This window comes from Gekko japonicus, unplaced genomic scaffold (genome assembly GCF_001447785.1).
Source record: "Gekko japonicus isolate JY-2015 unplaced genomic scaffold, Gekko_japonicus_V1.1 scaffold1512, whole genome shotgun sequence".
NCBI lineage: Eukaryota > Metazoa > Chordata > Lepidosauria > Squamata > Gekkonidae > Gekko > Gekko japonicus.
Genome location: NW_015160886.1, coordinates 281,471 through 293,717, shown reverse-complemented (window position 1 = coordinate 293,717; position 12,247 = coordinate 281,471). Strand labels below are relative to the sequence as shown.

Here is a 12,247-nt window from a genome sequence, read left to right as displayed (position 1 = left end):
GCATTTTTCTTTCGTGCGCATGCATGTGTATTACCAATTAGCATTCCAACCTGGTGGGAAACTAATTATATCTGTTCTTAGTATGACTTGTTTATGTGTTGGGTGTTATAATAGGTGACAGTAACTTTGACCGGTAGTTCTATTTCTAATGTAAATGTCTTGCAACCAAGAAGGGCAAATATATATGTGTACCCATGTTTTGGAAAGCTGTTTCTTCTACTTGTTCTTCGCACAGAGCTTGCAAGATTGCATGCATGGAAGTAGTTTTGAAGAAAAACTGAGTCTTTAAGCAAGAATAGAAATAGAGTATCAGTACCCCACATGAATGCACATACTGCTTTGTAATATCAACGGAGTTCAAATATAAATTATGGGTTCTGTTGAGGAGAACTATGGGAAAATGCTGAGTTCATGCATTTCCTTTGCATTACGTCCATTAAGACTGCTTAGATGGGCCAAGTATAGCATATGCTTTATTTAAGTTGCTATAGTCCATGATTAGGTAAAGGTAAAGGTTCCCTTGCTCGAAAGCCAGTCGAATCCAACTCTAGGGTTGCGGTGCTCATCTCCGTTTCAAAACCGAAGAGCCAGCGCTGTCCGAAGACGTTTCCGTGGTCATGTGGCCGTGCATGACTAAACACCAGGGCGCACGGAACGCTGTTACCTTCCCACCGAAGTGGTACCTATTTATCTACTTGCAATTTCTTGCAATGGATAAAAGGAAGTACTTCTTCACCCAAAGAGTGATTAATACATGGAATTCACTGCCACAGGAGGTGGCGGCGGCTACAAGCATGGGCGGCTTCAAGAGGGAATTGGATAAACATATGGAGCAGAGGTCCATCAGTGGCTATTAGACACAAGGTATAGATAGGAACTCTCAGGCTGGGGCAAGTGATGCTCTGTATTCTTGGTGCTTGGGGGGGGGCAGCAGCGGGAGGGCTCCTAGTGTCCTGGCCCCACTGCTGGACCTCCTGAGGGCACTTGCTATTTTTGGCCACCATGTGACAGAGTGTTGGACTAGATGGGCCATTGGCCTGATCCAACATTGGCTCCTCGTGTGTTCTCTTATGTTTATGTTCTTAAGGAGGAAAGCTTAAGGAGGAACATTTAATCTGTATGTAACGTTCGGTGAAGACACAGATTTAAGAGTGTCTGGGGACAGGGAGCATGCCCACATGGCAGAGCTTGTATCACTGAGGGGGGGTCTCATTTATGCCCCCTCCATGTCTCTTGTGCTGATGCCCATATGCCACTCCCAAGTCTTTAACCTCACCATGCTGAATCCCCAAGTTGGCAAAAAAATCTTCAGGTTTTTTTTTAAAAAAGGAGAGAAGGGATAAGTTACAGTAGTTCTAAAATGACAAAATTATCTCAAGTGAATTTGTGAGCTGCTTGGGAATGCCTGGGCCTCTGCAGATAAATCTGTGGCGGCCAAGGCGGTTCAACATGGCCGCCGCGGTTTCATTTTGAAACCTGAGGTGAGTTGTGGGGGTGGAAAGATGAGAAGGAAGCAAAGTCAAAATGGAGAGAGGGGAGAAAGAAAAGTCGAGCAAAAGAGGGGAGATGAAGGCTGCAGAGGAAGCAGTGGAAAGGTGAGAACAAGGGGAGGAAGCGGCAGATGAAGGAGGGAAACGGAGAAAAGGTAAGGTGGAAGTCAGGAAGCAGGGAAAGGGGAGACACTCTGGGGGCTGCGAGGGGGAGGGGAGGAGGGAAAGTAGCAATGACTTAGGGAGGAGAACCACTGGCGGGTCAGATTTCCCCTCACAGGTCCCGCACTTGTAAGCAGTTATCTGCTGGTGTGTGATTGTCCGGCAGCAGGTTTTTGCAGAAGAGAGCACACTGCCCCATTGGTTCAGTTTTGTGATGCAAATCCACACAGTAGATTGGGCACACAAGATGGACCGCATTTTTCAGTAGCCTCAAAGTCCTTCTGAGTCTAAAGCACACCCTGGAACTGTTCCAGTAAAACTATATATGATGACACTTTCAAAGGAAACAGTGGTGGGGACGGTGCCTATTGATAAGGGTTCTAACATTTATTCATTGCCATACCTTTCACCATAGTTATAACCCAGTATAACAGATACAAACTTAACTCGCTGCTCAGCATTTGAGTGAGATTTTGTGGCTGCTTGGAATTTCACTCACTGTAATCTGGAAAGCGCTTACTTTATGTGTCCTTGGCATTTTTTTCACCTTTAGAGCACTGCAGCATTGCGAGGAACTGATCCAGAGATACAACCGTGCTGAAGACACCATCTTTTTGCCAGACAGTAAGCCGCTGCCTCACCAGAATGTAACAAACCACGTGGGTAAGGCAGTGGAAGACTGTATGAGAGCCATCATTGGCGTCTTACTCAATTTAACAAACGATAATGGTAAGTAACTCTCCCATGTTTGCAGACTTAAAGTATAAGCCGGCTAGATGGATTATTCTCCTTGATAGCTAGAGAAAGGCATTCCCGTATTGTCACTCAGGTTAGGTGTGGCTGTGTAACGAGAAGTACAATAAGATGGCTATCTATTGTTGGCCCAACAAAACATTGCTGTGGACTTTAAAGTGGCAGGGAATCATCATTCAGGAAATAAATGCATTATTTACATTTCTACCCGTATCCCCAGTTATCAGGCAGCTGTCTCCAAAAGTGGTTTGTACAAGTGAGACTCAGACCTGTGTGCTCCCCCCCACAAAGAGACACTTACAGAACTACAAGATAGACACAGACAGGGAAATGGCAGGAACATAAGATGTCACACTGTAGGTTCACGTGTATCAGCGCTGGATATAGCAGCTATCATTCAGAAGCTTCACCCTCTTACCTGTGTGCTGATCCGTTTGTTCATACCACGCCAGTGGTACAGCTCTCTTGGGTCAGATCGTTTTCAAAATGAATGTGGGAATTTGAGTTTAAAAAACCCCACACACAGGCAAAGAGCTCCTGGCACACAGAAAACATGCTGTACAGACACTAATTCTCGGACATACTGAAGTGTGGAATGAGTTCCTGCATGCCCAAGTTGGCTTAGACAAAGAATAGTTCCTAGCGACTTGTTGAAATGCTTCTAGGCCAGAGTGGAAGAGTAAGGCTTTGTGCTTCTCACAGTGGAGTTAGTGGGTGTATGTTGGCGGGAGGGGCTGCCCAAGTGAAACACTAAAAATAAATCTGTACGGCAGGCTGATCTTTGGGTTAATGTGGTGAGTTAGGTATGGACGGAAGAAAGAAGTGGCAAAACCAAGTGCTTTTTGGCTTCAAGGGAGAATTAAATTTGAGACGTTAGTCATTTCAGTTATATTTTGTTAGGAGCTGGAAGAATCTGGTTGTTGGCCTTGGGTTAGAGAACTTACCTAAAAAGGTAAGTCAAACAGACTAGAGGGCCAACAATAAAAACTTAATTATATAGTATGAAAAGATACATGTATTAATTAACAAAGAATTAAAAAGCATATAAGGGCCCAATCACACCTCATGTAAAAATGCCAAAATTTAGCACATAAAGGCCAATGGACTTGACTTGACGGGTTTCGGCCTGTATAGGCCTTCTTCAGAGGTCAAACATGATGAGGAGCATGTTGGCTTGTATCATAGCACAATACAATCATACAATCATGTAACATAGATACAGGATGGACCAGAAAAACAATTCTTTGGCATTTTTACATGAGGTGTGATTGGGCCCTTATATGCTTTTTAATTCTTTGTTAAATAAATACACGTATCTTTTTATACTATATACATTAAGTTTTTATTGTTGGCCCTCTATTCTGTTTGACTTACCTTTTTAGGTTCTGGATTCCAGGTTTCAGGGTTAAGTCCCCCTCCCCCTTTTGGGGCCTTGGGTTAGAGCCTCGTTACTTGTGGTTCTGTGGGACTTGGAGGGGGTAATTGGGGATCCGTTTTTCAGTCTTCAATGAGAATGTTGCCCACTGAGTGAAGTTTCCATTCAGCCGTTGTGTCTTAAATATTTGCAGAGTGGGGTAGCACTAAGACAGGCGAGCAAGACGGTCTTATCAGCACGGCTCTGGATTGTGTGCTTCAGGTTCCAAAGTTCCTACCTCAAGAGCAGAGATTCGATATTCGGGTTCTGGTAAGAGAGAAATTCTTTATAAAATAAGTGCCTGTAGGAAATCTAAGGCCATTTTAAACACTCTGTCTTGTATCACTTCAGCACATCACATTTAACGAGATCAATTGCCGTCCTAAATGCATTTCCTAAATGCCCATTAAGTTCAGTGGTACTTAGTGATGGAAATGCACTTCGATGGAGCTCTTGGCTGGTCTCCTACCATTTGGCTCAGCAAAATTTGTGGCTTTCTGCAACCCGAAAGAGCCTTTCTCCAGCTGAAGTGGCTCTTCTGCCACTTTAAAAAAGAAATTCCAGGGAAACAACAGCTTCTTTAACAAAATACTGGTCTTCATTGTATTGATGATAGAAGCTTTACTTTTTTTAAAAAAAAAAGCTGTGAGATAAGTGGTAAAGAAATGTGTAAGCGTGTTTCGATTTGACTGTGCCATCTGAATAGTCTAGACTGGCAGTTCTGTGGAGTTCAGCCGACGTGACACCCTCCCCCCCCCCAGCTGATCTACAGCTGCAGAATTTCACCTACAATGAAATTTGAGGTATGAGACCAGTATCATTGTACCTTAATATAAACAGGTCAGAAGCAGTGTTCCCTCTAAGCTGAGTTAGTGTGAGCTAGCTCACAGTTTTTTAGCCTCCGGCTCACACATTTTTGTCTTAGCTCAGGAAAGTTGGCTCCAGAGTGAGACTCTGCAGCTTAGAGGGAACATTGGTCAGAAGCTTTCTCTTTTTTTCTTTTAAAGAAGCCTTGAAGCTCTCCAGTTCTAGGATGCCTAAAATAGGGATCACGTACGTACGCTGGGAGCTTGCCAAACCAAAGGTGATACAAGTACAACAGCCAGAAGTGCCTAAAAGTTTGACTTCTTGCTCTTAACAAAAATGTTGCATTCTTAAGCAGCTCGTCCTTTTTAGTTCTGAATACTGATGTTGAGGTAATGAAATGCTCTATACTTCCGGCCTTGCTTCCGTTGCAGGGTTTGGGTCTCCTGATCAATCTGGTAGAGTACAGTGCACGAAATCGACACTGTCTCGTGAATATGGAAACGTCGTGTTCGTTTGATTCCTTTTCTTTGGGAGAACCCAACGATAGCTTAAACTCATCTGAACAAATGGCTGCTGTTCAAGCTCTAGTACAGGTAAGTGGGATTTTTTAAAAAAATCCAAAAGACGTGCCTCAAAAAGGAAGTGAGCAGTGTTGCAAGGTTTAACAACAGCAGCAGCAATAACAAAAATTAAGTGCTCCCTATTTTCTCCCCAGCTGCCCAATAACTAGCCTGTGTGTGTTTTCCCACTCACTATTACACTCTAGTAGCCAAGTGCAAATGCAAGCCACAGCTTTGGGAGGATGAACCATTGTTATAGGCTGGGTGGGTAATTGCTGCCTTTGAGAATACAGGCCTTGTTTGCCTGGAAAGGCTCCTCCCCACCAAATGATGGGGATGGAATGCTATAGATCCTTCCCACGAGGAGGAGGAGGAGGAAGCTAGGGAGAGCTGAATGTCAGGTTATTCCCTAAGTCCCTGTCAAGTGTTTTCCCAATCCAAAGCTTACTTCTCTGCTCCAACTGTCTCCCATAGGGAACTATTCTTTATATATCTTGAGAGAAAGAATGAGAAAAATACAGGAACACGTACTAAGAATGTGAAAAATGCCTTTCTTCAAGTGTGCAGTGGCAGGGGGTTACTTGTGTGTGTGTGTTGGGGGGGGGGTATTTGCCTCCTTCCCCCCCTCTGGCACCACCTGGCATCAGCAACTTCTGTGATATTTAGGTTGTGCTCCAATGTTAGAGGAAAAGGAATGAGAATTTTGTTAAAATATGTGAAATTGGGGAATTTGGCTGTAAATTTGGTTGCATCAAATTTGATAAAAGCTTCTAAGAGAACATAAGAGCTATTGGGTATCCCTCCCAGAAAGGATTAAAGGGCCATCTGGTCACGCATTCTTTATTAGTGGTCACTGGATGTCTTTTGGCAACCTCAGTGTGCCTTTGTGATTGCTAGTCAGCCTCGAATTACGCTTCCTCTCAAGAGTTCTTTTGCACTGTCATGACCCATAGCAACTGATAGACTTACCCTCCATAAATGTATCTAATTCTGTATTATTTTGGGGAGTCTCATTCACATCTGGGTTTTAAACCAAAACTGGCTGTACTTGCTGGCCCCCCTCATTAATTATTTTAATTGGCATGGCATTTCGTTTTGCTGAGGTTGCATTTTGCTGTAGTTGCATAACCTTTATCACTGGACGCCACACGCGCTGGAGCTGGAAACTGGCATATTGATCTGCTACCAAATGTGAGATCTCCAGATACTTGTGAGGCTATTTCAAGCCGGGTGTGTGTGTGTGTGTGTGTGTGTGTGTGTGTGTGTGTGTGGGATCGGTCTGCATTGCATTAGCACTGTGTGCCTGTTTGTGAAACAGGATGAAATGTCAGTTCGACGGTGAAAGCAAAATAGAAAGCAAAGTTGCGGGCACATGCAGCTGAGATGTTCCCAAGTGCCAGTTAAAGGACTGTATGCAGTGCTTGGTCTCCTCCTGACTGACGAGAGTGGGTTTTCTCCCTCCTCTTAGCTGTTTCTTGAGCGTGAACGAGCTGCTCAGTTGGCAGAGAGTAAAACAGATGAGCTGATTAAAGAAGCTCCCACCGCACAGCATGACAAGAGCGGGGAGTGGCAGGAGACGAGTGGAGAGATCCAGTGGGTTTCTGCGGAAAAGCCAGAGAACGCAGAGGAGAAGGATAAGAAGGAAGAAGACGAAGAAGAACTTGATCTCAATAAAGGTAGGTGTGAGCAGGTAGAGCTGGGGGACAGCGAGGAGGTGCCTGAATTTGCCTTCTTGGGGTACTTTTCCCCCTGCCTCATTTATCCTGTGCTCTAAAATACAGTTAAGGATCATTGTGTTTTCTTATTCTTCTGTTACGGTCTCCCATTTTCTTTCCTGACAACGGCGTCCACATTTATGGAGTACAGCAAACTATGCTCTGTTAAGTTTATTCAAAATGACAAACTGTCATTCTCTACCACTGCTCTCTGTTATGTAGCTCATTTGGGGGGGGGGGGGTCCCCTTTCTCCTGGCTGAAATCTTGTGTGAACTTTCAGTGCCCTCAAACACTGTTTTTAGCCACCGTCTCTTGTAGCTGTCAATCCCTCTCTCTTTAGATCTGTGGGGGTTCCCCTCCTGCTTTTCTGTCCCCTCCCCCAACATGTTTCGCTGTTCTGCATAAATGGCGGCTGTGCTTGAAGCGGATTTTTTTTTTTTTTTAGTAAATGTGGAAGTTCATCAGAGCTACATGGCCTGTTTGACAGAAGTTTCAGAAGTGTAGCTGTCTCAGTCCGTTGCAGCCAAAACTGCAGAGGTGGCACCTTTAACACAAACAGATTTAAAAGATGCACCACAGTAGGAAAGGTAGAAGTGGAGTATTAAAATGAAGTAAATAACTAAAACGTGTTAGTCTTTTAAGGTGTCATGGGACTCTTCATTGGTGCTTTATAAGCGTTTGTTCAGCTCCAGGTATAACTCAGCAAAGTGGCGTTAAACAATAAACGCTAGTCTTAGGATACGTTCCTTTCTGAAGTCCGTACATGTGTGTAAAATGCTGTTTGTTTCCAGCTCTTCAGCATGCTGGGAAGCACATGGAAGACTGCATTGTGGCCTCGTATACAGCATTGCTTCTGGGCTGCCTCTGCCAGGAGAGTCCGGTAAGAAAGCCGTTAATTGCATTACTGTTAAATGGATCTGACTTGCTAAGAGAAAAGTAGATCTTCCTGAAATCACGCAGTCGTTTCTTGGGATTTTAGAGTTCAAAAGTATGTGCTAAAATGTAGCAAGAGCTTCAGGAATCATTCCGTTCTCAGATGCTGGCTGTATGATTAACATTATCTCAGAGTTCACTGGTGGAGGGGAGGAGGTTATCCAAACTATTGGGTAACCAAGCTCTGGGTATTGCATGATCAGTTAGACTTCTGTGATTTTTAAGAGTCTGCCTTACTGTTGATAATGTAGCTAGGTTTTAGAGTGATAAAGTTGCATATGCTTGCATTATAAACAGAAGCAAGTTTCTAGAACACTTTTTAATAAATGTCAATAGATATGACAGAAATAGAGATAGCAGATCAGAGAAATGGAAATAATTAATGCTGAGGGTTATTCCCAGTGGACAGTTTTGCAGGTACTTGCCACTCATTTGTAAAGTGTGGTGCAGTTGCTAGTCATAAAAGATTTGTTTTCCATGAGTGAAGATTAGGTGCAGCTGCAAAGAGGAGAGGAAAGTCCCAGTGTTTCAGTTAAGGCCGTGGCTTTACTTTCACCTCTTGCAAGAACCGTGACTTGGAAAAAAATTAAAGTTTAAGTCAGTATTTGGTGGCTAGTTAGCATTGTTGTATCGAAACAGCACAGAACTTTCAGATAGTTAGGGGTTTTCTTTAGTGGGAGATGCATCCTGTTCAAAATATGAAGAAATAAATGCCTTCATCATGTGTATTAAGTAGCTTCTATTGTAGCTTCTGAAATTTCCCCATTCACAATTTATTTCCTCAGATCAATGTCACTACTGTGAGGACATACCTACCTGAAGGGGACTTCTCAATCATGACGGAAATGCTCAAAAAGTTCCTCAGTTTCATGAACCTTATTGTAAGTAATCTATAAAAGGCCACAATGGTTTTCCTGCCTGGCTTCAGAAGCATTTTACCTTAAATCAGTTCAGGTGATCTGAGGCTAGTGTACCTGTCATCTGGGCGATGGAGAAGCTCTGTGATGACCGCTCCCTTTTACTCTTGCTCCTGTTCATAACAGGGACAGTACTGGGGCTGACGGGAAGCTTGGCACTTCCCTCCCTTTGCTTTGTGTAGATTGGAGTACCCCTGTACCAGTGGTGGCACGGGGGCCAGAGGTGGCACTCAGATCCCTCTCTGTGGGCACGTGTACCATTGCCCCAGCCAGGCCCAGACCATCATTAAAGTGTCGAATTCTCTGCCAAATAATTTTAAGCAAATGAAAGCATTTGGGATTGCTTTCCTTACTTTGTCTGGATCATCTTAAGTTAATATATGAGTTGTTTTTTCTAAGGTAAAACCTCAGTATTCAGGTTAAATTGCCGTGCTGGCACTTTGCAATAAATAAGTGGGTTTTGGGTCGCAGTTTGGGCACTCGGTCTCTAAAAGGTTCGCCATCACTGCCCTATACAGTCCGCTCAGACCCTACCGCCAAAATCGCCCTTGTCCCTTATAAAATACAGGCTACCCAGTTGTAAATGGATTACTTTGCTTCTTACAGGAAATGAAAGAGAGCTTTGTTTACGCTTAGCGTTACCATTTCGTGGAAAAATCCTTTAGCTGTAACCAGCATTGGCTCTTTAGCAGCTAGAAAAATACATCCTGAAATATTTTGGTAACTTTCCCTTCTTGTTTTTCCTCCTGTTTCTCTCCCCTGCCCCATTTTTAGTGTGCTGTTGGAACTACAGGCCAGAAGTGTATCTCTAGGGTGATAGAGTACTTGGAACATTGCTAGATTCTCCAGTTCGGCAACAGGCACTCGGATGCTGGAGCTACCCCTTAGAGAAAGGAGGAAGTCATGCAAGACAGTCTTGACGACGCAACAAGAGCATTCACCGGTCTCTTTTGTGTTTGGATTTTTAAGGCGACCTGGTCTCTTAACCACCCACACTCAGCATTTTCAGAAAGACAGTGACCACACCAATCTGCAACTATCAAAAATGAGGGGGGGGGGGGAGAGAATCTGAAGAAAGCAAATCAGGATTTCACAATGTTCATAATAATACAGTGCAGTATTTAAATATATTTGGCAGGGTTTAACTCTCCCTCTTATTTTTTCCGGCTTTGTTTTGTGACAACTTTAAAGGGGAAGAACTTGCTGCTGGTAGTGCAACTGCTGTTTACTGTTGAGCCACTGTTTTTTCATGCCAGCCAGGTGCAAAGGCAGCTTTAGCTACTGAGGTATCAAAAAAATGTTCTAATAAAGATGCTCTGGGCAGCAGCATTGCTCGATTTGAGTTTAATTTGCTCTTGCTTTTTACAGAGGATTATTCCAAAATCGTTAAAAAAAAGAAGAAAATTTTTAAATACTTTTTTGTGATTTTAACTACTGTCTATATTTAAAAAAAAATGTGTTGGAATCCAAAGAGGTTGAGGCTTGGATAGTTTATTTTTTATACTGTTTTGATTGAAAATTGGGTTGTTGGAAACTACTTCTCAGTTTTTGAAATTGTCGTGGCCTACGTACTGTAAACTAATAGACCATAACACTTCATAGCTGGAAGGAAGCATGCAGGAAAAAAAGAAAAAGAAAATCCCCTCCCAGCTGGTGGCTGTGTCTATTTTTTTAAAAATGCAGTAACCATGAAACGTGCCCTGTTAAAAGGACAGTCTGAAGCAACATGCAGTGCCAGGGCAGTTTACACTGCGTAGTAAGCAAAAACTTTTAAATGCTGTCTTGATTTGTTTCAAAGAAGAAACGTGGATTATTGTTATATTATAAGGAGAAATGTGGAGCTAAAACACCAATGGGGATTAACATTTCCAATAGACCTCTTTCTCTTTCTTCTTTAGTATCGCGCAGGTAAATACATACAATACAAAGCCTTAAATAGCTGAATATAGCGAAGATTTTGTTCAGTGTGGGGGTCGTTCACAGCAAAGGATTGTGTTGGGAATTTAGTGAAATGAAACAAAAAAAGAATCCCTGCAAACATCCATTTTTGTTTTTAAGACATTTTGAACATTTGTGACTTCTCTTGCACTCATCGTTTTGATTGACAGAATTGCTCATGAATTTTATTAAGCTGGTCTTGAATATCCACAAAACTACTTCGTAGGACGTTTTGCGTCACAGACACTTTTCACATTTACCTGTGTAGGTAGTTGCATCATGTTACTTCATTGAATTTGTAAAACTTGAAGCCATAAGAAAAAAAAGAATATTATTTCTGTGTATAATGAGAGGTGGGAGAAATAACAGAAAATCTAACCTGCTTTTTAGATCTTGTGTTCTCTCCATGTATAAAGTTACAAACTTGTGCTTTTGTATCAGTGCCAGCTGTAAATTTTTTTACATACAGTGGCTGCCTTCTATGTCTTCCTATTTTTGATAATGCAGATTGTTGGGAATTCTGTAAGGAAGTTAAACCGATTGGAAGCAAATAATTCTATATTGGTCCTGCTTCCCCCCCCCCCCCCCCCATCGCTTTTCTCACCTTCAAGAAACTTTTTTTTAAAAACCCTGAACTTAGTATACCAGTGTAACTTAGAAAAGATGCTGTGGCCATGTTTGCCCTTGAAAGAAAGACCTTCCAACTGAGAGGAAGAGTAAAGCTGTACCTGTAAATTATTTTTTTGAGATGCAACACAGAATTTACTTGGATATATATTTTTGCCATTCAGTCTTTAACAATTTAGAGCAGTGGATTTTTCATATTTTTTTTAAGCTGGATTTCATATAGATTCGTTAGGCTTTTTTGTGTGTGTGCAATTGCAAAGGATGATTAAAAGTAGATGCAGTGAGGAGGGTGGGAAATCAGGAACCATACTTCTTTGTTACACTGGTAAAGATCTGAATGCGAATTGATTACCCTCTTGTGTTGAGCCGCTTTTAATTAGCAAGCACTGAAACGTACAGACCTTTTTTTGTGTTGTTGTTCTGTTTTTAGGAGGGCTGGGGGGAGACACCAGCCAGCAAGCTGCAGTGTGTTTCTTCATTAAAAACCCTCATCTAGTTCTGCATTAAAAGGGGTACTTGAGGCCAACCTTCAAATTTAAAAGTTTTAAAGTAACTTTTTTTTCCACTGTAAATATATGTAAATAAGCGCAATTGGAAACTAGAACAGTAGAGTACTTTTCTGAATCCAATCCTATTTTTATTTTATACAGTATTTCTCAGCTGTGATCTTTGGAGCAAAAGCCAACGGCAGGAATAATAGTTTGTACCAGTTTCATGAAGTATGTCTTTTGGTTTTTGTAAATAATTTTAACTCGAATAAAAATTGCTACTTTCAATACATAACGTGCGTCGCTACGTAACCTACATTTGATGAGCCTCGTTCCTCGATATTGGAGACTTACCCCTCAGTCTCTGAGACCAAATAAGTATGACTGCTATCTCGAAATTGTTCTAGCTATCTTGACGTAAACTGAGACCCATTCTGCCTGT

General features: G+C 42.3%; 1 protein-coding gene across 1 annotated transcript in view; it reads left to right on the top strand.

The window, feature by feature from the left end:
• WAPL (WAPL cohesin release factor) overlaps window positions 1-11,269 on the top strand; it is a 55,233-nt gene extending 43,964 nt beyond the window's left edge. Inside the window, exons 13-19 of the mRNA XM_015423425.1 lie at window positions 2,206-2,381; window positions 3,974-4,089; window positions 5,058-5,219; window positions 6,655-6,862; window positions 7,694-7,782; window positions 8,621-8,716; window positions 9,527-11,269. Of these exons, the coding sequence (XP_015278911.1) occupies window positions 2,206-2,381; window positions 3,974-4,089; window positions 5,058-5,219; window positions 6,655-6,862; window positions 7,694-7,782; window positions 8,621-8,716; window positions 9,527-9,592 (913 nt within the window). The 3' untranslated portion in view covers window positions 9,593-11,269. The remainder of the gene's footprint in view (window positions 1-2,205; window positions 2,382-3,973; window positions 4,090-5,057; window positions 5,220-6,654; window positions 6,863-7,693; window positions 7,783-8,620; window positions 8,717-9,526) is intronic.
• Window positions 11,270-12,247: the final 978 nt, after the last annotated feature.